Source organism: Seriola aureovittata, chromosome 17 (genome assembly GCF_021018895.1).
Source record: "Seriola aureovittata isolate HTS-2021-v1 ecotype China chromosome 17, ASM2101889v1, whole genome shotgun sequence".
NCBI classification, from domain to species: domain Eukaryota; kingdom Metazoa; phylum Chordata; class Actinopteri; order Carangiformes; family Carangidae; genus Seriola; species Seriola aureovittata.
The window spans coordinates 3,302,770-3,328,945 of record NC_079380.1 but is presented as its reverse complement, the minus strand read 5'-3'; the positions used below and the strand labels follow the sequence as shown (position 1 = coordinate 3,328,945).

At 37.3% G+C, this 26,176-nt stretch overlaps 2 protein-coding genes across 3 annotated transcripts; both read right to left on the bottom strand.

Moving 5' to 3' along the window:
• Nucleotides 1-534: 534 nt before the first annotated feature.
• On the bottom strand, nt 535-7,351 carry LOC130184982 (serine/threonine-protein phosphatase 4 catalytic subunit B). Its single transcript, XM_056401135.1, has 9 exons — nt 7,193-7,351; nt 6,252-6,500; nt 5,834-5,885; nt 5,684-5,734; nt 4,249-4,350; nt 3,917-4,090; nt 3,633-3,759; nt 2,599-2,788; nt 535-1,494 (listed from the first exon to the last, which is right to left on the bottom strand). The coding sequence occupies exons 2-9, from the start codon at nt 6,359-6,361 to the stop codon at nt 1,365-1,367; spliced, it is 936 nt and encodes a 311-aa protein (XP_056257110.1). The 5' UTR covers nt 6,362-6,500; nt 7,193-7,351; the 3' UTR covers nt 535-1,364.
• Nucleotides 7,352-7,996: 645 nt separating this feature from the next.
• cln3 (CLN3 lysosomal/endosomal transmembrane protein, battenin) lies at nt 7,997-25,647 on the bottom strand. 2 transcript variants are annotated; one of them, XM_056402401.1, is made up of 15 exons: nt 25,182-25,647; nt 25,050-25,086; nt 23,432-23,528; nt 23,214-23,297; nt 22,695-22,774; nt 20,683-20,768; nt 18,428-18,500; nt 17,379-17,522; nt 16,087-16,226; nt 14,071-14,123; nt 13,915-13,983; nt 13,682-13,737; nt 13,487-13,580; nt 12,151-12,291; nt 7,997-10,049 (listed from the first exon to the last, which is right to left on the bottom strand). In XM_056402401.1, exons 1-15 carry the CDS (start codon nt 25,234-25,236, stop codon nt 9,933-9,935), a joined length of 1,326 nt encoding a protein of 441 aa, XP_056258376.1. In that variant the 5' UTR covers nt 25,237-25,647; the 3' UTR covers nt 7,997-9,932. The 2 variants fall into 2 exon arrangements, with proteins under 2 accessions (XP_056258376.1, XP_056258375.1); XM_056402400.1 differs by having other exon boundaries at nt 14,071-14,126; nt 25,182-25,645.
• Between the last annotated feature and the right edge of the window lie 529 nt (nt 25,648-26,176).

Here is a 26,176-nt window from a genome sequence, read left to right as displayed (position 1 = left end):
ATCATCTCCAGGTCATTTCTTATTCCTCCTACTGTCATAGTATGACATGCATAGGACTCAGTGGAGTTTTGTTGATGTAATGTAAAAAAAACCCTGGTAGTATTAATTATATTATCACACTTTTAAGTTAAAACACCTATCTTAAGTTATCAGCTTTATGCAGCTTAATATCTTGGGAGAATAATAAAGTACATTATTTCCACTCAATATAACATATGTTAATGTGCGCTGAAAGATGCACAACACCCAATACTCAAACTCAAAATACTCAATATATTTCGATAAAAAGCAAGAGAAACTAACACTTAAAGATGTCAGCACTATTACTGAGTAGTCAAGTAGGTACTTGTGACATGTGTTAACTGTGTGCCCGTTAAAACTGCACAGGTATAGGATTTCAGGGTTCACTGGGACAGAGTTGCTTAATAAGGACGGCCAATCACAGCTGAGCTCAGGCGACAGTCGGATCAAACATCCGGTTTTACAGTTTCAATGTCACAATGCATGCGCCATTAAATCACACCTGAAAATAAATCAGCATTAATACAAAAACTTTATTCTCACAATATCAAAATTGACAGACCTACAGAGATTTGTAGATTAAAAGGAATTAAGAGAGAAAACAATGATGAATATAGTGACTCCTACTGGGAGTCATTACATTAATGGTATTTATTTGTGATGGTGCTGAGCAGCAGCACTGGGTATGTTAAATAGTGACTCACATGACAAAATGACAGTTAAAAAGAAACATAAGAGCAAAAAACAGGGTGAGGGGATTGGTCATTTTGCATTTAATCCTGGCAGCAAAAATTATTCAAAAATCAAAAACAAATAACATATGCATTGGAGGAATTCCTTTAAAAGATAAAATTGTCCTACACCTGCATATTTTTGAAAAAAAAAAAAAAAAAAAAATCTAACTCCTTCCAAATATTTCTAAAACTAAATGACAATGTTCGTCATGAAAAAAATACTACAAGTGTGGTTGAGGATAAGTCGAGGAGAGAGAGTGTCATATCTACAGAGTGAGAGAGGAGGACAGCAGATGGAAATGGAAGGAGGCTGAGGGCAGAAAGAAAATGACCACCTTATGTAGCTGAAGACAAGTGACAACAGTCATGGGCCCAGTATCGACCTCACCCCTACAACTTTCACAGTGACTGCTCTGTCAGGCTTGGGCAGTGCGGCAAAAATCCAGCTCTTCAAACTGAACCTGTGTGGAGCTTCAGAGGGTTTGGCGGGTTTTCTGTCTAACTGCTGTGAGTTCAGACTGACGGAACCGTCCAGCAGCAGGATGGAGTGCGGCAGGTGTGAAATGGTACCGGAGGTTTCAACACATCATGGCTGTCTGCTCAAAGCCTTCACAGAAAATAGTCAGCTACTGGCTTCTTGGAGGGGATGCCCCTGGTCTCTTGTGGTGCTGCTTCAAATATGATGAACTCTCGCTGTAGATGCTCATCCAACTCCAAAATGGCCGCCACGTTGCCACATCTGATTGTCCAGAGACAAAAAAGTGGTTAGGATATTCACATATTTGCAGTTACCAGTCATGAAACTTTGAGGGTAAATCAACACATGGCTGCTACCTGTGATGTAAAACTGACTTGTCTATAAACTACTAGATGTTGGTGCTAAGATACCAAACCAGGTAGTTTTCATACTTCACATATTAAAATCATCCAAATGAACATATACATGTATATGAATGGATTGAGGAGAGGGTCAGTGATGCAGGGATATCTGAACCACAGTGATGAGTCATTTTGAGCTTTATAATAGCTGAGGAATATTAAAAAATAGTTCATATTAATGGATAATTCTTTGTACATCACGCTGTGTAAGAACTACAGTTCCCATAATGCTTTAGGAGTTTTATACAGAAAGCTGTGGTTACAATGTGAGCACAGTTCTATATTTGTTGTCAAATTGACAACATTAACAGTATGCTAAATTAACTATTAGCAGTTCCTGTTTGCACTGTATCCATGGATGTACAGAGAAGTGGAATAACTTTACTACTGAAGGAAACTTAAACCTGATGATTATAGGGCTCCCTCCCACCAAAGAGTGTCCTGGTCGACTAGTAGTCGTTAGTTCAAGGCATTAGGCGACTAGTTGTCACATATCTATGATATTAATTTAATTATGTAAATATATAATTTTGGGTGTATCCTAAAATGGTTAGAGTTCCAGGGCTGGGAAAGAATGTTATGAGTAACACACTGTGCTACACTACAGAAAAACACAAAACCATATTGATAGGCCTTTCAAATATAAACTTTACAAACGCATGGACGAAACGAACCGAGTAAGGACACTCACCAACAAGTGAACAAGACATAACACATAGTTAAAGTTTAGTTTCCTAAAACTAAACCAACATACCAACAGATCTGACCAGTTGATTCACTTCAACTTTGGCTACTATGTCAAAAAGACAATTTTGAGGACAATTCCTTCCCTAATGTCAAATAGGACACAAAACTGTACAAAGAGGGTCACTGGTTACCATTAGAGACACACACACACACACACACACACAATAGACCTCTCCTTAAGCACATATAACAAACTGTGTTACTGTAACTTATCTACCTGTAGCAGTAGTTGGGTGCTGACCAGACAGTGAGCACCGTCTCGTTGAAGTGCCACTTGTAGCCCTCCATGACCAGCTGGTGTGCTCGGCAGATCATGTGGATGTCGTTGGCGGCGTTGAACTGGGCCACCACGTCGCTTCCAAACAAGTACCCAGCGCCTCTGGGACTCACTCCCCATCCTGTGGTGTCTGAGAGCAAGGAGAGAAAATCGGTCAGGTGATGATCTGATTTTAACATGATATCAGGATTAGGGGAAGACTTGTGTAAACTTTGAAAATGATTGCTGCGTGAAACGTTCAAACACATTTTAGTCATGACATTAAACTAAGTTTCGTGACCAACACAAGAGAGACAAGAAAGTGCATGCGTGGGGAGAGAGATACTCATATTTCATAATGCATAATTAATGCTTGGAAAACAAATTCTGAATAAAATAGTTAATTTTCTTGTCTGCTGAAACACAGTTTAGTTGAAGACAGTGGACATCAGATATGTGGTGCAAACATGATAAATCCAGTGAATCCTTGAAAAGCTCTTCATCTCCCATGTTCCAAATGCCAAATGTTTTTCCACACAATCCACACTCTGTTGTCTTTTCAAAACCTTGACAAACAGTATATTGTCTATGTATAGCCACGCAAGACAATGTAGCTTGTTACTGTGGTCAGCTACACCTGTGATCATCGTATTCAGTAATTATTTGTCTGTCGTCGCATTGCCCGATATAAAATATGTACAGATCACTTGTAAAACTTATATTTATTAAACTTTGTTAAACTATGACTAATCACTTTTCCAAAAACCTTTGAGGATTTCTTGTCCTGCAAAACTTTGACAGACTTAGAAAACACAATTTACAAATTCCATGACTTTTTCAGGTTTTGCATGGCCATATCATGGCTATGTATATCAATTCCAGCACTTCTGCCAGTTGCCCTTCTTCAAATCAAAAATTTCCATGTTAGCTTGAACATTAATAAGCACATGAATCAACAATGCAGTGTTTAAAAGGCATGAGAGATTCCTGTATACCTTCAGGGTCCGACCACAGGAGGTCACACATGGGCCCGTCATGGGGCACTTCCTGTTTTCTGTCAATGGTTCTGATCTGGTCCAGTGTCTGGATGGAAGGAGACAAGCCACCATGCACACAGAAGATCTGAAGGACATAGAGAGGAGTGGATCAAATCAGATGATGGAATGGAAATAAGTTATTCAACCAGATATTAGAAAAGCAAAACCTCTAAGAAAAAATGTAATGCATTAAGCTCCATTGATATCAGATTCACAAGGGTGTACTGGAAAATGCATTTCACCTTTCCATCAATGATAGCAGAGAGGGACAAGTAGTCAAAGATCTCAGTGCAGTATCTCCAGACAGTGACTGAGCCGTACTTGCGGAGGCATTCATCATAGAAGCCGTAGACCTGGGTGATTTGCCGCGACTCATGGTTTCCCCGGATCAAAGTTATCCTGTCTGGATAACGCACCTTAGGAACACAGCAGAAGCAAAAAGATGAGGATCCTGTGTGAATTTCTTTAAAGCATATGCAGACATGAGCATTAAAAGGTAACACACGCGTTTTCCTGTTAAGTTGCAAGTTGCAGTGCAGTTCAGCAGTGAACATGGATGAAAATTCATGAGTACCTTAAGAGCTAGCAGAAGAAGGAAAGTCTCCACACTGTAGAAGCCTCTGTCCACAAAATCACCCATGAAGAGATAATTTGTCTCTGGGACATCTCCACCTACCTGCAAGGTAAAAAGATTATGAACAACCAGTCCGTTTAACAGTTGGATATTATAGAATTCACATAAAAAACACAATGTTATGAATAACATCAGCACCATTCTCAGTGTGACTGGACATGTATCAAACTTGACCAAGCATTAGTTAGCCTGGAGTGCTGACTAACAGAGTCTACTGAACTGCTACAGCATGTGCCTACAAAGCTAGTAGAGATGTGAGCACTCTACTAACAAAACTCACCAATAAACCAAAAGCTGAAAAAAACAAAAACAAATGACCCGCTCTCCTTTTAGTTCAGTACGATTTGGACACGGCAGAAATCCAGTGTCCAGCACACAGGAGAACAATGCTACTGAAGTATCGAATAGGCTATTAACATTAACTGCAGCTATAAAAGATATATGTCCAATTGCAGTTAGTCTGTCTGCATTAAAATTGTGTTTTAAACTCCGACTTTCTGGATATGCATAGGTCATTTACTCCTGATGGCTGCAGTGAAATAAGGGAAAACATTTTCAAAAGGAGCTATTAGTAAATTTTGCTATTGCTACTAGAGATGCACAGATTGCAAATTCTTTTTGCAAATTTCCAATTAAAAGTCTGATCAGCTGATTCCATATTTCATTCTAAGAAATCTAGTTGACAACTACAAAAACATTTTGGAACTTTTCTTTAATGGAATTCAATTGTATATTCATAATACAACATGACTATCAACTATTTAATAAATGGATGATGGGCTCTCTCTCTCACACTCTAAATGAGGGTAAACAAAAAATCACATTACTGCTTTCTGGCTCCAAATCTTCACTTTTCGGACTGCTCATCAACAATAACGATGAACATTATTATTGATGGTCATTATCAAAGGCATGTGTGTGGACACACATATGCGTGGGAGCTGCAGCAGCAGTTAAGTGAGGTAGTCGTCATGCACAAGTTAAGGAGTCAAGCGGTGCTCCTTCACTTGTCAACAGCTGTGTCTGGGGTGGAACCAGCTAGCATTGGCCAATCTCATCACTTTCCAAATCAGAGGTAAGGTCCATTTTACCCGGAAGAAGAAGCTGCTCAGAGGACGTATTCCAACCATTTGCATTGTAAACACAACAATGGCTGAAGTTTTTGGCAATACTCGTAAGCTGTTAATGCTAACATTAGCTATGTAGCATTAGCAAAACTTACAATTAACTCCTTTAAACGCCATTATCATGTTACAAAATACTAGGAAAATTGTGGTAGGCATCCAGCATGAACAACCAATTTAAGAATATAACTTCTAAAGAAAAAAAGGTGTAGACTGTATTAAGCAGTGTGTAAAAGCAAACAGAAACTTACTCTAAATAGCTCTTTCAAGTCATAGAACTGACCATGTATATCCCCGCACACCTATGAGGTAAATTAGGAGAAACATAGTTATTACACACATACATATATATAACTTCTTTTAAATTCTGAACATACAAACTAAAAAAAAAAATTTCTTACTGTGACGGGAGAGTCCACTCTCTGGACATTACTTTCTTCAACCAGAATCTCTCTGAAAACACACACAGATATTACAATAGGATTCCGTGTTCTACTAAAGCGTGTTGGGTTTTCTATTGATGTATTCAAAACACTAGCAGCTGGTCATAAAGGAAGTCTAGTTGATATTTACTTTAAGTTATACAACAATGCTATAATGGTGACATTGATATTGTAAACAATTAGTTTCTACTATGTCATGAAAACACAGTTTAGGTATTTTTATTTACTTGAATTTGCTTGGTGTAAGCTTTATGCTACCTATATGAATGGATATATCTAGCATGAGTCAAAAGTCCTGATGAAACTCTGCTATATGTATTTGGCATCACAAACATCTGATTTTGTGTCTCTGTTATAGGTGTATTTGATCCATTACCTGGCTTTGGCACACAGTGCTTTGACTTCGTTTTCTTTAATGAGCTCACAGCGTCTGAGCTGCTCTATTTGTCGGTCCAGGTCACTGATGTCCCCCATTGTCACACACATAGGGAGAGCTGCTTACACACTATGGTCACACACTCCTCTTCTCACACACAGGGGTCACTAAAATAACAGGCTCGTACTTCTCCGGGCAATGGGGCAAGCAGTCAGATCAATTGTAGGTCAGGCTCTTGCTATGAGGATGCTAAGAATAAGGAAATGTAAAAGAGAAAATACAGTTAACAGCTGAGTTATGCAAAAGCGAACCTGAATAAAGACCAAAACAACGCAACAACAGTCACGTAACCAAAGAAACATGTTTGGCTAATGTTTGTTGCTTAATAACTTGATTTGAGTTTCCTCAAGGTGGTTCCTGAGTGAACAATTAGGGTCATTTAATAAGAAAAAATGAAACTCACAAATATTGTTCATTAAATTACACAGAGGAATAAAGGACCAGACAAAACAGACGTTATTCGTCAAAGAATGTGGGGCCTATGGGCGTAGCGTAGCAGTAAGCTAACCGTTAGCACGTTAGCTTACATCACCGCTAACGACGTCAGCGAACTACTGATTCTTTGATAACTTAACCAACCATTTTGTTAGGGAATTTGTTCTGGAGGTTAACGCTAATGTTTACCAACTGGTACCGAACAACCGCATAGTGTTAGTGTGCTAATTAAACAATGTAATGTATTTAAGTTTGTTGACGAAAGGTTGTGTGTTAGCTGGCTAACCTTAGCTCTCAGAGCACCTGGCTAACTTGAGCAAACGGCGTCAACACTGGTTAGCGCTTCTCGGCTAGTTTCCTGAGCAAGCTAGCTAATGCTAATGAGGTATATCAAAACGATTCACACGCTGCCATTAAATCGACGACTCAAAAGTAAAAGTGATTACCGTGAAGTGAGTGATAGCTGAACTTTGAGAAGAAGCACACATCGGTATGTTCATTCCGTGGATTGGGTGTTTTTTCGCCGTCCACCGGCTCCTCTTCTTACCCCGGTCTTTGCCGGTTCACTCGCTCCTGCCGTGCTCATGAACACCGACGACTTGGCTGTAACTTCCGGTGTAGGGAGCGCGCATTGCACAAGAAAAAACACGAATGGTTGAGATTAAAGACAATGGTAAATAAAAGTTTAAATTAAATCTTGCATATTCTTACATTCTGGATTTTTAAAATAAGGCAAATGGCGTAAGATAAAATTTTAAGATTTTTAAGAGTGACTTTTTATATTTGGAAAAAATGAATCTGGCACAAATTACTAATCATTATCATTATTTGAGTATTTTAATATCGGGAGGATTTCTTTAATATCACCAACGCAACACAAATGTTCATTTGTACCTGTGTAACCTCACCAAAATCAAGCTCAACTATGAGTTTACAAGAAAACTTGGGGCGAAGAAACAAGTTAATTCATCAATTAGTCAATTAAACAGAAAGTTATTCACCAATTTTAATAACTGATTAATCATTTCTCATATTTCTAGCAAAAATACTATTCCTTCGTTTTCCTGTTTTTCTGTGTCTGCTCATTTTCTCACTTATGTAATAGTAAACCGAACATTTTGTGGTTTTGAGCTGTTGGTCAAACAAAGCACATCATTTGAAGATGATTTAGGTATCTAATGGACATATTTCATTGTTCACTTTGACGTAATTTCAACTGAGCAGAAGCATCAATCACAGTACAATCAAAGTATTCTATTGTATATCTTTATAATAAAGACCTCATTTTCAAATGTACTTCAAACTGTATACATGTTTTATTTTACAAGACAATTACGCGTTTTAATGTTTTTTCCTCCTCAATTATGCAGTTACAGCTTATGTAGTTAAAGCTTAGTTAAAGTTATTCAAACAAGTACATGCTTATAACATGAGATCAAACTGTAACAAAGTTATGACAATTGAACAGCAGCAGTATCATATTAAATAATGGTCTTCAAAAATTTCAGTAGGAATGTGCACATTGGTGAGACATCTTTAAGAGAAAACGTTTTTTTTCGTAAATGAAACACAACTTTGTTGGATTGTAAAATCACATTTTAAAACTTAAATTTAATTACTTTGACAAAGCAGGAGTACTAAGATTTTTGGAGCAAAGAAGAAGAACTCACAACAAAGTGCAGAACAAAGGCAAAATGCCCTGGTGATGTTAACAGTCATGACAGACATACTGTTATGTATCTTTTGTTAAAAAACCCTTTTCCTGACTTGTTATAATTTTAAAATAATTATAATTTTAAACCTCTGGTCATTGTCCTGTTTTCCAGATTGTTACAGTGCATAAAATATAAATTGCTAAGCCACATTTTGGTAGAAACTTTGGTAGAAACAGTAAAGGACTTTTCTGGTCACTTTAGTCATGGCCTGTGTTATAGTAGCAGTGACTAAAAGGCAACAACATAGGTGAGTTAGTTAAGCAATAACCTGATTGAACCTTGCTCTATGAGCACAGAGGGCATCATAAAACATTTTTACATTTTCATTTACAAGGGAGCTTCTAACCCCTGGAGGAATTTTACAAATGAATTATTATTACACATTATTTCAATTATTATTATATTATATTATATTATATTATATTATATCATATTATGAGTTTAGTCCCAGAATCAACATGTAATAATGGTATAACTGTGATCACATAACTCCACCACAGTCAGCACAAAACATTTCAAATGTCTAATTATCATCACACATATTGTATAATATTGTCACATCTTGACCACCGACCATTTTACTGTAACAGTTTTGTCTCAGTTGCTTTGGGTCATTTTATATAATGAAGCTCTGAAAGGCAGCGAAAGTTTAACACACACTTGTCAATTTGAATACGTCATTATTATAAGAAAAAAAAGATAAGTGAGATCAGTAAAACTATTGTTTTTATGCTGTAGTCTGGTGGTTGGCCAGTTTAGAATTAGTTGTTGCTGTCAGCTACAGGAATCATTTAAAGTATAAGACGAGATAAAGATACAGTAGGCGTAATTATTGAAAATGACATACTTCACTGTGTCTTGTCATTCACAAACACGCTTGTGCAGAAAACACTATTGAAATATATAATGTATATATATATTAAATATATTATGATTGTGTCATATATTTTGTTTCTTTGAGATGTGTGTGATTCATACTAAATTTCTTCATTTTGCCTAATTACATCTTTTCACCACTGAGCCACTATAAGGCTTTTCTTGTGCAGCTGTGAAACAGGCTGTCAGTGCAGTTTGTGCAAACCAGCAAACCTCCAACATGTGTAAACCTTTTCTAGTAGTACCAAATAAAAGTATGAGCTTGAAAATGAGCATTATATGGGACCTTACCCTGGCTTCCTATTCTATGGCAAACCACTGTGATCACACCTACTCAAAGGATGATTCAACATGTACCTCAAAAAGCTGCATTGGTTGATCCTTGGGAGGTGGTGAAAAGGACAAGCTGGTAAGTGAGTCCTCGTCTCTCTGGCTCACTCATGGTGATTAGGAATCCACATTTAATACAGTTTGAGAGAGTCAATGTTACGTAGGAGTAGAGTCTGCTTTTTTCATTTCTGATCAAAAAACATCCCTTAAATGGAAGACACCCACGTCTCTCTTATTCATCCTGCTGGTCAGTGTGTGGGCGGGGTCAGAGCGAACAGAAATATCTGTGGATGGGGAAAGCAGCGACTCCAGCCAGAGCTATGCCCAGACTGTCTCCTACACTGGCAGCAGCCATGGCAAACTCCCTCTGTCTGTCTTCAGTCTGTGGGACAGAAGAGAGACGTCAGATACTTAATGTAAACTGAGAAACAACACAGCTTCAAATTAGCAGCACACTGCTAATTAAGCAATATGACACGAGAGGTTGTGATCTCGTACTGAATATCAGCACGGCTGTGATTGTCTTTGGTACTTGGCCGAGTATCCAAGACAACGTTTATACAAGTTATACGAGCACCATATTAGTTAAATAAGCGACAACAAATTATGATTTGTTTGTTTATTTTATCATTTATTCGGCTACTCCAGTACAAATAGTTCCCCAACTGGAATGGTATTGGACTGTTGCTAAGCAACACAAACATTTTCCTGACCTGCACAGTGCACACTAGCTTGTTACTTTGTCTACACATTACTGCAAGTGTGCGCTGAAGTATCCAAGCTTCTTCCCTTCATCCTCTTCTGATGGTCATACATCATTTGATTCAAATGTTACTTCTGGAAATATTTTCATCTTTGCAAAGTTTGTTACAATTTAAGACAAATAAACCACCGTTAATGTAACGCTGATTAACAGTTATTGGAACACCTGTGAAGTGAGTGATACACGTAGTTAAAAGTCCAGGGCTGTTGTGCTCTATATCAGCACTTATGGAATGTCTCTCGTCCAATCAAATTACTCGGTCGGGACCAACTGTTAAACTGTTAACTAACTGTATAATTCAGCTCATCAGAGGCTACATTAACATACAAGCAGAAATCCTTTTTAGTGAAGCAAACCTTTGTCTAAAGTAAAGTGTGGACAGAATTAAACATAACTGAAGGCAGACAAAAGATGAATTGTGATGAACTGTAATTAAAACCTTATTAGAAGCGTGTTCAAATAATGTCTTAGTTTCAAATAATAATAAAAAAGTTCATACTCAAAACATTTTGGGCAACAAGGAATTACCAATACTAGGGCGGGGTATCAGTTCTGATACAGATACCTTGACTTCGATACTGATTCTTAATGATACTTTTGAATCAAAGTTTATCAAATCCATTTCAACAATAAGAAAAATTAAAATACAAATTTTAGTTTGACATAAGTTTTATTTTTAGGCATATTTTTAAAAGGAAACTTGTCTGGCTTTGCCAACATTTTTAGTTTGGCTTTTCATTTAATTTTATTTATTAGTAATTTTTTTTATCTTTCAATTTATTTATATATATATTTGTTTACAGGTTTGTTCTTTATTTTATTGTATGATTACTTTCTGGATTGTTTTCCTTTTAATACCTTACTTTTATTTCTGGTTATTTATTCTATTTCTACTTTTATTTCTGTTTTTACTCACTTCCAAACATCTCCTCTTATAATTTTATCTTTACTATTTTGTCATTATTTTATTTTATTTTTAATATTCAACTTTTTATTTCTGGTTTTCTCACTTTAATACATCTCTCAGGTTTTAGCATTTTATTATTTTATCTTTATCACTATCACTGTCTTTGGTTTCCAGTCTTCAGCGTTTCCTGTTATTATTGTCTTATTTCTATTGTTTTTATATATTTACTTGGTTATTTATTGTTCTCTGTGTGTGTGTGTGCTTTTATTCTGTAAAGCACTTTATGTTGCATTATTTGTATGAAAAGTGCTATACAAATAAAGTCTGATTGATTGAAATGTGTTTGTGTAAAAAGAATAAATAAATAAAAAAACTGCCAATCACCAGCATTATTAGATCTTGGTCTGAGCATGCTGCATGCTGATTGGCTCAGTGATGCTGATGAGATTTACTCATTTACTCCTTAGATATCAAAATTTGGTATTAAACGATACAACATTTTTCCATCCTCGATAGTATCAAACCAAAAGTTTGAAGTCCTGTTATTAAGTTCACAACGACAATCCTAACATGCTGATGTTTAACAGGTAATATTTACTATGTTCAACGTCTTAGTGTTAGCATGCTAACATTAGCTCAACTACTGAGGCTGAAGGTGATGTCATTAGTTTTGTAAATGTTTTTGTCATAAACCAAAGAACTGGACAAACTGAATTTTTCATCTGATGATGGAGCTACATGAAAAGTTTCAGTTCAGTCCAGCTGCTTTTCACACACAGAATAACAACCCATCCGACAGAACGTTGACCTGACCTCTTTGCTGATGAAGTAGAAGGTGTTGACATACGCAGCTCCACCCAGCAGACCCTCATAGAGGACAATAACAAACACCAGCCAGGCACTGGGCAGGAACTGGTAACGTACTGCGAACAGGAGCAACACCGCATTCACCACCTGTGGAGGTCAGAGAGGAGGGCAGATGGAGAAACAGAGAACCCGGCAATCAGCACTTTCATACAAGACAGACTGCACTGATGGGTCAGCAGTCACGAGGAATGTGACACCTTATCAAATGCAGCTCTTTGGCAAGTAATCTGAAATCACGAAGCTCTGAAGTTCTTCTTTGAAATACAGATTTCAAACATATCTGTATGTACCGATCGCTGTGGGTTATCACTGTACCTGTTTTTATTTTAGCTGAGGAATCAATATTCTGTTTTAAAGCTGATATATACTTGATATTTGCCACTAAGGCCCTGTTCAGACCTAGTATTAACATGCGTCTCAGGTGATCCGATCACAAGTGGTCCGCTCTACATACGTCAGTTCACACTTGGCTTTAAAATGTGTCTCTCCCTCTTGTGATAAGATCTCACTTCCCTGAGTGGTGCAACAAGGGGTTGAGTGAGTCAATGCACTGCTCACAGCTCTACAATGAAATAAGTTTTTATCCATTTGAAATAGTTAAATATTTTCAGTTCATTATGAAGCTTCTGGGCTGACTTCAGGTACACTCGCACAGAGCTAAGGATACAATTAAAATGCCTTCATTTTGTTAGGGCATATCAGAGTTAAACTTCCCTTTTCCAACCATGCCCTGAGGAAGACCCTGTAGTGGTTGAAACCGCTGTGCGTTTTACTCCCTTTTTGGGATCTTTGTTTTGGACATTTTACTGTCCTTGTGTCTACATTTCAACTTCAAGAGCACCTTGCATTCAAATTCAGCAGAAATAATTAAGATGTTAACAACAACATAAATGGTGTAGATCAGTTTAACTGCCACAAAAACAGCATTTTTCCATGACAAGATCAGCTCTGCTACAGACACTAGGAAATTGTTTTCCACTTTCAAGTGCTTTAACATACCCTTCTTAACCTAGTAATAATAACAATAAGACTAATAACAATAATAATAATAATAATAATAGACTGATAGTTGACTATCTGCTCACACAGTGGTTATATAGAACTTGGCAACTAGATTATGCTTTATGCATGATCAGAATTAAAGGAATATCCAACTAAAAATGTTGTCATTGAACATTTTGCAAATATGCTCATTTTACAAAAAATGTAATCCAGACAGCTTCACATTTTGTTGACAATATAATTGTTAAAAAAAAAACAAAAAAAAAACTCTATTTCTCACCTGTAGCAAAGAGAGAGCCCACACTTTCCTGATCTTCACACAGCACAGGGAGGATCGAGACACGAACACACCTACCTGGTACAGCGTCTGGTACCTGAGCACACACACAAATAATAAACAAACTCAAGTCTACATCCTTAGACAATTTAAATAAAGTAATTCCTTGAGAATACTAATCCAGTGAGGTTAACTGACCAGCGATACTGCTCTGCGTGGGACAGGAAAAAGTTTGGGAAATACAGGAGCTCCATCTGGAGAAGGAAACATTTGCATTATTATATTATCAGCTGCAATGTTTTTAAATGTTTGAAATGGGCTCCCAATACATGAAAATTATACATCATATCTCCGGACAGCCTAAAGCAGAAGGAGGTTTTGACAACATGCAGTAAGATCAATATGATGGCAGATGGCACCATAGAACTTACCAAGCCCTGGTTGATGAAGTACTCTGCAAAGTAAACCAGCCCCAGGGGAAACACAAACTTCAGCAAACCCTGCTCCCAGGAATCAAGAGGAATAATCATGTAACCACACAAATACTCAAATACTCAGGTCTGACATTCAATAAAGAGTAAACTTACTCTGCTGACATGCAGTTTCTCTGTGAAGGTGAGAGGTCCAGTGCTCCTGTCATCTGCTACAATCAGGGGGAAGAAAACATGGTCTGTAGTTATTCAACAGCATGACTTTCAAATGACACTTTCAGAGAAACAGTGCAGTGCTGTGAGAGTGGACAATCAGCTGCCTCCTTTAAATTCAAAATTACAGATGTGTGGCTTCATTGTGGAGTGTGTCATATAGACACACTAATTCAGAAACAGCAGGTTCACCCTCATTTGTAAAAGAGAAGTGTTCTGGTTGTCTGGTCACTTCACCATCCATGTACAGACTGGTGACAAATTAAAGGAAAAATTAACATGTGGGGCTCTATTTTTTTGTTTGTTTGTTATCAAATTAATTAAATTAATGTTTTTTTTTTCTATTTGAACAAAAATTGACATAAATATAATGATGTACAACCATTGGCTGTCAGCCGGTGAACAATGTGTCATCATCATAAACCGTCATCCGGACCTGTGAAACGGTTTATATGGATCTATTAGATTGCCAAGGAAGATGGCTTTGATGTGGGTCAAGCAAGGAGCAGACAAGAGATCGTGAAAAATACAGAAATCACAACAGGCCTTTTATTGCGTCAGTCGCTGAGAGCCACATATTCACATTCACCTCTTAAACCCCATTTATACGAGCCGTTGATAACAAGAAAAGTTAGAACCCACTGTCTTATGGAGTGTATGGGAACTTCCAACGTGCAATGAACCAACCAGGGTGCCATCTCCCATTTCCTTTAAAAGCCAGGTGTGCTCGCTCCTTGGGGATTGCTATTACAACGGAGGACTTGTCAAATAGTAAGAAAGGACGCTTCTCTGGAAACAGACCTCAGTGTGCAGTTCAGTGTATTGTGCACCCACCTATTTAGACACATGTTACTATCTTGATAATGCGGCTCAGATGGGCGCAAGTATATTTGCTATTTGAACAACGTGTGTGCTGAGCGTGAAAATGGAAACTGCGTCGGTTTGAGATTAACAAAGACACCCTTTGCTCCGGACGCAAGACATGGTCCAGGTCCAGTGTCTTAGTAAGATGTTGTTCTACCGCGTGCAGCCAGAGCAGCTGCAGTGCTCCATGGCTTTGACTCTACAAGTCTCAGGGACTCTACTGGAGGGATGAACACCATTCCTCCAAAAGATCTTCCCTCATTTGTTATTTTGATGATGGTGGTGAGATTGTAACCCAGGGTATTTTCTGTAGCTATAATTTACTGATTCCCTGAACACCTCACATGCAGACTATCAGGTAGACATTAGCTAGGCAGCCGTGCAGAGAAGCTTCTAGTCCCCAACTCACATGGGTTGTGGCCAAAAGTTAGTTTGACAAGGGAGAAATAAGGCTAATATAAGATTAACTCAAGTGATTTTATCTACCAGGACAGGACGGCTAATAAGAGCCTAAGAATAGAAAATGGTGGATGGTGGACAAAATAACAGAGACACCTTATATAATTCAGCAGCACCACAAACTGCAGCCTCCAACATGTCTCTAAACCAGCTGCAAAAAAACTGGACATTATTACTGTCAAGAAGGTGGGATTAATTGCATGACTGTTGAAACAGACTGCATTAGTTTTAGCTGGGTGTCTTGATAAACTGAGAAGTGACTCAGTGTATATCTGAATGACTGACAAGATCCTCTAACCAAACCAAGATAAAACAGCTGGAGCCACTGAGGTCATCTGACCTCACATCTCACCATGTTTTCTGTTGCAAAATCTCCCTTTAACCACTGAAAACCAATATTAAAAATAAACTTCTCTCACTCACGTTTAAATGGAAAAAAATTTATTAAGGCCTTCCAAATAAATTTACTGCACAGTTGCAGTTAATATAAAACCTTGGTGTTAGATTAGTCTACTCACCAACCAACAAAATAACTGAGTGCAGTTCAGAAAATCCTGCTTTAACTGGATTTTCTGATATAAAAATATTTTTACTTATACTTATTTATGATTTGTGATGAGAGTTTGTGACATATACCTGGGGTTGATTTCTCCTGCTGCTCTTGATCTGAATCATCCACCAGCCGCTGTCTCTCCTCTGAGCCCACAGCTGTATACTCCATCGTCCTGCTTCTCCACTGAGGGAATGAAGGTGGAGGAACCAGCAGGATGAAATAGCTGGTGGTGGATGGTGAGACAAGGAGAAGGTCAACATGTTGGTGTAAGCAAAAAAATACAAACCAGGACACAAAATCTCAATAATGTTATGAGTAAGCAACTCATGATATAAGAAAAAAAAGAGGAGATCTATGACTGAAAGATGAACAGAAAACATCAGCATCACACATAATATATTATAATATATTATATTATATCTAGAACCACCATCAGGTCAAATACTTTGGTTTCTAATGACGTGCCCGTCAGTCTCAGCTGTACTTTGTGTTTTGTGCTAACTTGCTAAACTAAGATGGTGAAGAAGATATAGAACATTATTCAAAAAATCTGCATGTTAGCATTGTCACTGTGAGGTCGTGGTATTATTGTATCTTGGTGCACAATGTATCATGTATTATGGGCTACTATGAACCAGGTTAAAATATGTGGGGCATCATGGGAAATGTGCTTCAGGCTGAGTAACGTGTTCCTGCACAGCTGCTGAACTAATAAAACAGTTGTATGTTTAGTTAACAGTTTGCTCACATGCTTATATCTTCTTTTTAAACCACAAAATATGTTAGCATGCTAAGCATTTAGCTCTAAGCACCACTGTGACCTAACACTAGGGCTTCACAGAGCCGGTTTCAGCCTGGTTGAACTGAGAATAGGTAAATATATGGAAGGGAAAAATGACCAGCATGTTAAACCACTGTCTGCTGTACAACATATTTATAATTCATTTTAATTGCATATGATGGTTGATTTAATCTTTTGCAGAGTCAGTAAATATATTTCTAAATCTAAATCCATAACATCCATCCTAAACACACGGTTATTATTCTCCAGGATGCCCCCCCCCCCCAAGAAACTGCAGGCAAAGGCAGAGGCAGAAGATGTCAGCCGTCCAGATCCTGATGCATCTTATCTCTTCACTCATTTAGTTAGCTGGAGACGGCCTAAACTACAGTCATATTCCACAGTGCAAATGCCATTTAATTGGCATTTACAGTGTGAAATAGCACCTCTGCTCTTTTCCCCTGAGGGTTAATGCTTCATTTTCAAAAACCATTATACATTTTTCCTGATGCTCGTAAGGGTTGTCTTTATATAAGAAGAGGTGGGCCACCTCACCTGAAATACATTGTAAATGACAACCAATGACATTCTTACCTAATCAACATGGCGAATGGGACCACCAGCATGATGAGAAGTGTGATCTGGGGTGACAGGCCAATCTGGGTGAAGCCTGAGTAGAGGAAGGCTCCAGCAACACCAGCACCACCAGTACCTGAGCCCCAACCTCCCAGTACATCCCTGTGACAGGCACAAAACCACTGGTCACAATCTAAACTACATATTGTTGTAAGACAAATCATTCTATATTCAATAACCAGCAATTACAAAAACATGAGAAACACACACACATGGGTTGTTAGATCTGCTGCTGCTGCTGCTGCTGCTGCTTGATATCATTGCTAATTTTTTCTAATTTTGGTTCATGGTAATGACACAGAGATAATACAATTATTTTCCAGGAATTGAAGTTTGTTTCAGATAGAATCATTTACTGTGAAGTAGCATTGCGGTTTCAAGGAGCCCCCTCCTTGAAGATGCATTCAAGGAAGCTCTAAAATCAGGGATTTCAGAGTCAAGGGTGACAAACATTTACTGGCGCAATTCTGAAATCAAGGATGTTAGATATTCTTCTCAAAATTCCCAATAAGGAAAACAGCCCCTGCTCACGGACTATGGAAGCCCATTTGACCTTTTCTTTTATCCGGCTTGATTTTTCTGTGAAGCACTTAGTAACTTTGGTAAGAAAAGTGCTGTATAAATACAAGTTATCATTATTATTAATCTTACTTCTGACACAAAAAGAAACAAACGGATAAAAAGTCAGAAAGGATAAAAATAAAAACCCTTACGTTAAGTCAAAATTTGAAGATAGTAAGTCATAATTGTGAGATACCGAGTCAAACTGACTAAACCTTTTACTTTCTGTCATTTAAACTATTGGCCTATTTTTTCCTTTCCAGGCAGATGTACACAAACGCATCACAGAGCAATAACAAAACTTTTCCTGGATGGCAGGACATGAAGTCAAGTTGTGAAAAGTGTTGTGTAATGTCCCGCTGTTCGAGCCCTTTTGTATTCACAGTCTATATGTTACTCCACATTCTGTCATTTTGTTAAGTCGGAACAATGGAAAAAGTGTTTACCTGGTGAAGAAGACAGTGAGAGAGAGGAAGGACAGTTCTCCCAGTCCAGCGCTGATACTGGCGAAGATCACTCCTGCAAACAGAGACAGAGACAATCCGAGTGAGTGAAGTAAGGACAGACAGAGATGCTTTTAAAATGTTCATGAAGAACAGAAAATGAATGATCTCAGGGCAGTTATTCTTGTGTGATTCTGTGTATTTAATAAATGTAGTTGTGAAATCACACCTCAATCATTTATCCTCCATGCATTCATTTGTATAATGTCATTTGTTTATGTCTTTTTCTCGTAACCCCCTTTTTATGAAGGGATTTGAGTATCACGCAGGTACACCTCAACTTTTTGTTTTCTATTTGGATTGGTTTGATTTTTCTGTTTTCTATTTTATTCATTATCATCATTATTATTTTATGCCAATGGTTTGATTTACTTCATTGGTCCTCAATTGCGTCTGCATTATCTATTTTAAATCAGATTCATTACTTTTGGTTACAACTGAGTCTTATCCTTGGATGGAAAAAACCAATAAGCCATCACACTACTTGAATGCATCATGAAATAACACAATAAAAAAAAAATGAATTAAAAAAAGAGGTGATTCAAATGGATTATAATTTTGGAGGATGCAATTTGTGCTGCTGTTGAATCACCGGGCCCTGCAGGGTCCATGTCATCAGTGTGGACTGACTAACTGGACTCTGACCTCTGATGGACCTCAGCATCAAGTCGCCTTATGTCATGCATGATGCAATAAAAACATTCTGTCGGTAAGTGAACGCTTCGTTACAGCTAATTAGATTCTTTTGATAAATACTGTTGAGTATCAAACAAAAATATATGTCAATTAAGTTTGGCATAATAATGTATTAATTTCTATTAATACTTATAGAAAAATGACATCACACTCTTTGATGCCCTTTGACCCCATACTTCACTGCATATAGCACAATTTGAACATAAATACATCCGTCCACATAAGCTTTTTAAACATGATGCTTGGCTCAGTGAATGGAAAATCTGAATTTTTTTAATTCAATAAACACCCCGATGGAAATGTTGGTAGAAGCACGGTTCTGTGTAATTCCTTCAGTAAGGAATTTTCATACTATTTGATTTGATTTACATATTCACACACATAAAACATTACAATTGCATTGTTTATTGTTTGTTTATCAAGTGGATGTGCAGGTGAGTCAAGAAACCTATCTAGGGCTTATGTTAAAACCTCACCACAGGAGTGGAGCAGTTCAAGCCTGAGATATCATCTCAATGCAAAACGCTTAGCACAGAGCTTTGAGCGAGTTCAGACACAGACTGAGTTAGTATATCTGTGACAGATTAACCGGCTCAATAGTTAAATGGATTGCAATGGCCTGCCGAGCCACTCCAGGGCCTTTTGAGGAGCCAGCAAAGAAGAAAGAGGAGCCTCCAGCTGCTGGTTTCAGGCTCCAGATTCAGAAGTAACAGGGCCTATAAGGGCTCTGAGCCTCAGTATCAGCATGGAGGATTGCCCACTGCACCGGTGGTTAACTCATGCAGCGACCCATCTACAGCTGTCTGCCCAGGCCCACAAACATCTGTCATAAACTCCACTATATATTACTCTTGGTCTATAGTGGCCTAATTTTAGCTTTGGTTTTTTTTGGCATCTAAAATAAGACGCATTAACATTCATTACAATGTCATGAATAAAATGAGATACTTGTTCTTGCTGACATATTTCAGATTTTTATTTCTTCATTGGGTCATATTTATGGACATTATTGCATAGGAACAGTGGGGAAAAATGAAATAAAAGAGATGCTGACCTTTAGTTTATAATGTCTAATAATTAATTTACTCATTTACCAAAATCCATTTGAATTGAAATATTTTTACATGCTTCTCCGATATCGTCGACTCATTTAGATTAATTCATCAAAATGCATGTAATAAATTAGATTCATTTTCTACATCGCTTGACAGCTCAAATGTAAATACATGAATTTGAACATATTTTACTGATCAGGTGATAAAGCATGGCGATGAATATTTCCAGCAGCGGGTCATGATAAGACTAAAATAGTATCACGTTTCTGTGGAACCGCCGCAGCTGCCGTCATCCAGATAAGACAGCAGGAAATTTAATCGCGGCAAAAGACTTTTTATGCTGCAGCTAATCTGTCATCTGAGTTGTTGAGTTCCACCACTAATTGAGATAAAAGCTAGAACCTAAACTAATGATTGCTCTGTAAAACAAAAATGGTGGCTATTTACCTAGAATGCTGATCCAGACGGCAGTCGATAAAGACACAAGGAGGAAACTTGCAGCTGCCACGATGACACAGAACAACACTCTGACACTAGAATTAAAAACAGACATTTGTGAACAAAATGTGCAGGTAGAACAAAAACATTAAATAACCATGTTTAGGGGGGGACCGGGGACGGTTGCAACACTGCACAGTTGCATCTCTCTCAGTAAGTCACAGACTGTTTAGACTAGACCAACCAAACTTACATCATATATACATATGACATATCATTCACAATATTTATTTGAATGGAAGAATTCAGATGTTTCAACTGACCCCAACCCTAGGGACAGAAGTCAGGGACAGTTGCATAACACATTTTAAGAATACTTTAAATTTCCCTGCTGTTTGTCTCAATATGCTCAGTATTATGAAAATATGCAATGTTATTTATGTTATTTAGTAATATATATCTGTAATAGCAATTTTCATTGTTCATCCAATTTCCCATATTGCCATTACTTGCACAGGAGGGGCAGCCAGTTGTCTTTACGCAGACCCAAAAAGACAGAATCAATGTCCAGTCATCCTTGCAGGTTTAATTGTCGTTTATTGACCGACATACACACTTATAAAGCACGCACGGATGTATAATAATTTCAATAACTGAAATGGGATTTTATTAAATAATACACTCAGGTTGACTTTCCAAAAGAAAATAACGATCAAAGCAGGATTTTGATGTGATTAATCACGAGCTTGGTCAGAAAACTTTTGTTATCCAAATCCAAAAACCTACTTATAGGCTGCTAGAGCAGAGGATACACAGCGGGAACATGTGAGGTAATCAGCACCTACACAGGTCACACACATCATCCATATTTTGCTTAAGGGCCTTTATGGCCAGCTTACTCAAACTAATATTAGTATTTCATAAGTCAAATTAATATAATTCAAAATCAAGTTTAAAACACTGCATCCACAGATCTACAGATGTTTCTTGTTTAACCCCAAAACTCTTAATATGGCTCCAACATGCGCTATGGGACAAAATTAGCTGCACATTATTGCGTGGTCTGTCTTGATCTGGCTGCTTAGCTTGGGGACGGATACAATAACTTGTCCCAGACACACAGGCCTCGACACGTGCTCACCATGTCACTAAGAAGCCAAGAAAACAATGATTCAAACTAAGTAGGTTTTGATTAATTCATAAAAAGGTCAGAACATTTTGACAGGAATATGTCAATTACTTTCACACATTTAAAACAATTTTTCAATCAATGGAGCAGCATTTATTGTCTTCTACTGGGAGGAGGGGGAGTCTGACTGAGCATGTGCAGTATGAGTGTCATCACTCAAGCATAGAGCGCTTCAGTCTCCCTCTTATATTGGTACAACAATATTTATTTTGCCCTGTTAAAAAGTCACTGTGTAAGTATTTACAGACTGCACTGTATATAAGCCACATGCAGTGACATTTCTAACAGTCAACCAGTCTGTGTGCACTGTAAATAGAAATAAAAAAACAGCTGCTATTAAAAACATGGACAATTGTCCAGCATTGACAAACAGAGGCCACTAAAAGAGCTAGAAAGTGGCTTCATGTTGCAAATCCATTAAAACTCAACACATCCTGCACATCTTTCAAAGTAAAAGCCTATAAAGAAACTTGAAGACACAAACATCTGGGCCACCAGTACCAAGAAACTGTTGAGTTTCCTGATGGCAGCTTAACAGTGATACAAACAACAGCAAAGTGGAAACAAATGGAAACTATTAGTCGATGAATGAATGAAGTCATTTCTCGGGTATAGCCACTAGCACGGCGAGATAAACCAACACTTGAATAATTAGCAGTGCATTGACATTAGTTATTCCCATTCAAATAATCAGCGTTAGTTCCTATAAATACTCAGCTTGAGCGAAAAAACTCTGCTGCCTTAAGGCCATGATTTAAATCAAATGGTAGTCACAGTAATCACAGCCTGAGATTTTTATGAACAGAGTTAGAAGTAATAATCATGGTCTTACCCATAAGGCAGGTTGTGGATTACAAAAGGAGCAAACAGCTTGATGACAAGCGTTGGGAGGATGTCAGCTAACAGCACAGCCTGAGAAGAGAAGAATGAAAACTCTCATTAAGAGTTCAAACTAATTCTGAAGAATCTTAACACAGCCTGAGATCCCCAACCCTGAGCTGCACAGAGAGCTAAATTCAGTCTGTATAGTGAACGCTGCTTGGTTTGTGTCTTTTTGTGTAAATACAAAAACAGCATTTCACCTCACAACACCGTGGGATTCTGCAGCACTGAGAGCTGCGGGGAATTTCCTTTCTTGTACTTTTATTTCTATATTTATTACCAATTTAGTTTCAGTACCTGTTTAGTAATAAAATGTTTTACCAATGTTAAAGGTCAGCTGAGGAAACCCTGCATAATACCTCTGTTGTCTCGTCTTTCACAAAACCTCACCATGAGATACTATTGATTCCTTTGTAATCATACAGACTGAAGGGGGTTATTCAGCATTGTGTTATGAATCTCCAATTACCGCAGTAGAGACAGGATTGCAGTCATAGCGGCTACTGTTGCTACTGTTCCTGCCTTGGAAATCCACAGCCACTGTCGGTGGTGTCTAGAATTAAAAGAAAAAATAGGTGAAAAGTGAATAATTTGCTTTATAGCTTTATATGTATTAATAGACTTTATAGCATAAAACTCTTAGAAATAACAATCACTGATGAAAAAGATAATAATTTGCCTTCTTACAGGTGCTGTGCCATTTTCTGACTCTTGTTTTTTGAGGATGTCATGGGCAGCGCTCAGCATTACCACATAGGCAAAGTTGTTGCACAATCCAAGGAACCTGAAAAGGTCAACAAAAAAGGGTAAGATAATACAGAGTAAGCAGATGCCTCAATAACTAACAACCACAGACTGAGAGGTTTCTCTTTGTGAAAACAGCAAAACAACTGCAGATCCAAATCAAACATTTGATTTGGATTGCTTGGAATGATGATTTGTCTCGTCACCAAGTCTGTCAACAAACATAAAAAATATGCTTTAAGACAGTTTTGGGAAGGTGGTGAAAAAGTTAGTGGCGAGTCCTGTACTAACTCTCATGCACCTGCCGAAATCTACTTTTCTAAATGTTTCTAAATGTTTCTCTCATCCTGAATGATAGCAAATCTAATCTAATAATAACATTAGTGTTAAATGAGTGTTCATTTAACAATTTTGTGTCTATATGTTATTATTATTGAATTGTTGTATTTTATCTGATGCAAAACAAAAAAAAACAAAACATGATAACAGCCACCCTGCTCTTATATAATACTGGCATCAACTACTGAAAAGCTCACATCGATTGACCACTTGTTGGAACTCAGAATGTATTGAGGTTTGATACCCAACAAGAGGACACTAGAATCTAACTGCAAATCTAATTCCACTCATATTTTCCCTGTATGTCGCACTAATTCACAAAAAATAAGTGTAAATATGCTGGCAGTTAATATTTTTTCTGATTGCACCAGTTAACTTTTTGAGACAATATAAAAATAAACATAATTACTTTTTTTTTCATCTTATGTTGCTGAATATATCATTATTATTATTATTATGACAGAAGTAAATGCAGAATTGGCATTTATGGTGCAAATTTGCATCTTAAATTCAAACATTTAATTTGTAATATGGAATAACACTGTAACAATTCATTTCTGTCTACATACAGTGACCTAGATCAATTAGAAAAGCTATTTATTAGCAGATGATAAGTTACAAATACTGGAAACAGCTACCAACCAGTTGTTTTAACCACTTCTTTGTAGCGTCCATGTTGTTTCCACATTCTGACTTAAAAGCACACGTTGGTCAAAGATAATTTGTGAGGGATGTGATGATGTGCAACTCTGTAACACTACTGTCAAACCACAAAGTGTTTCTTTAGGTCCAACAAATCCAATAGTGAGACACCTTCTGGATCAAATGAACTTTCATTCATATCATATCAATAATTTCATCTTATATCCTTTTTTTCGACTATTTTTAAGCCATGACCATCAGTATTTGGATCAAGAAATTCAGAGAGAGATGAACTAGTCTAAAGCTGAGTTATGTCAATGTGTCACATACACAGGCTGTTTAATCAACATTAAAGTAGAATTACTGCCAATAGTAATGCAACACTATGAGGAAGCTGTGGGCTTCATCAGTTTGAACTTTAATTTCACATTCAGGATTTCTCATACTTAATATATATTACGAGGATTCCCAGCGCCATTTCTCCCCTTGTATGTTACACTTTGAAAGGCTATTTGTCGTGTTGTAGTTCTGCTTCTTCCTCAGTGGTTTTGAAAAAAGAATTTCGGTTTTGAACACTCACCAAAATCCAGTCCAGTTGCGCCACTGAGAGCAACGACCTTTAAAAAGAAGATAAATAAGATTTTTCGAAATTCACGTAACAATATTTGTAATTTCATATTTCTTTGAAATTACTGACAGATGACAGACCTACCATTAGTGACTGAGCGATGGCCAGGATCTGTGTTGACGCTGGCAGTCTGCTCCATGTTTGCAAATGAGCCCAGGCTAAACTAAATAAAACCGCTAAAAACCGGTTAAAAACAGCTAAAACTGCTACAATAACCCGGACATCGTACATTAGCTGCTAAACAGCTCCAGTGGCTTCAACAAAAACAGACGGCAAATCATTTAACACAAAGAACGAGCTGTGTTTTGGATGGATTTAGCTTGTGTTACTTACCAATATTGCAAACTTACGACACGGAACACGGTGTTCCTTACAAATAAAGTCCCTTGGAAACAAAGACAACCTTGAGGTTCCCGTTCGATGAAGCTATTTAGGTCGCAAAGTGGGAACCTTTCACGTTTATGCTGATAGAAAGTGTTTTGTCATATAAAAAAATACAAGATTTACATTTAATTATTAGCAGCTAGCTAGAAAAAACCCCGACCCAGTTAGCTGTGGTCAAAGGTACCTTCGGTCATGGATGTAGTTGTGGCTTTATTTATTTATTTATTTATTTTTACATATTTAATATTTATCAGCAGTATATAAACACTTGGTATTTCTAAAGTATTTCCATACGTGTTAAAATACTCGATAACATAATGTAAAGTAGCTGTTATTATATATAATTACATGTATTCATGAGTTTCAAAAACATTTATAAACGTGATTTAAACCCACCACTGACGGATTTGTATAGTTAATAAATGTTTTGTAACACACTGTAAGAATTTGTTGGTGTGTGTAATATACAGATAAACAACACTGTGTTATCATCAATTGTTTATACATTGTTAAAGGAGCTTCTGTTTTGAGAGGGTCTTATATTGTCTTATATCCACATTATAGCATGTCATAAACTATTTATTTATTTATTGTGAGTGTTTATATACTGCCCATTAATTCTTATGCAGCAATACATAGGACCTCAGGAAAATAGAGTTGGAGATAGACAAAATATTAACATACAATGATAGTAA

Bases quoted from the DNA above. Each gene is read 5' to 3' on its own strand.
- LOC130184982 (XM_056401135.1), bottom strand. From the start codon at position 6,361: ATGTGTGTGACAATGGGGGACATCAGTGACCTGGACCGACAAATAGAG. The intron at 3,760-3,916 runs GTGAAATGCATT...TATGTCCTTCAG, and splicing joins CTGCTATCATTGATGGAAAG to ATCTTCTGTGTGCATGGTGG. The intron at 2,789-3,632 runs GTATACAGGAAT...CCTTGCTCTCAG, and splicing joins CCTGTGGTCGGACCCTGAAG to ACACCACAGGATGGGGAGTG.
- cln3 (XM_056402400.1), bottom strand. From the start codon at position 25,236: ATGGAGCAGACTGCCAGCGTCAACACAGATCCTGGCCATCGCTCAGTC. The intron at 23,298-23,431 runs GTAAGAAGGCAA...TTTTAATTCTAG, and splicing joins CAGAAAATGGCACAGCACCT to ACACCACCGACAGTGGCTGT. The intron at 13,738-13,914 runs GTAAGTTCTATG...TTCCTTCTCCAG, and splicing joins ACTTCATCAACCAGGGCTTG to ATGGAGCTCCTGTATTTCCC.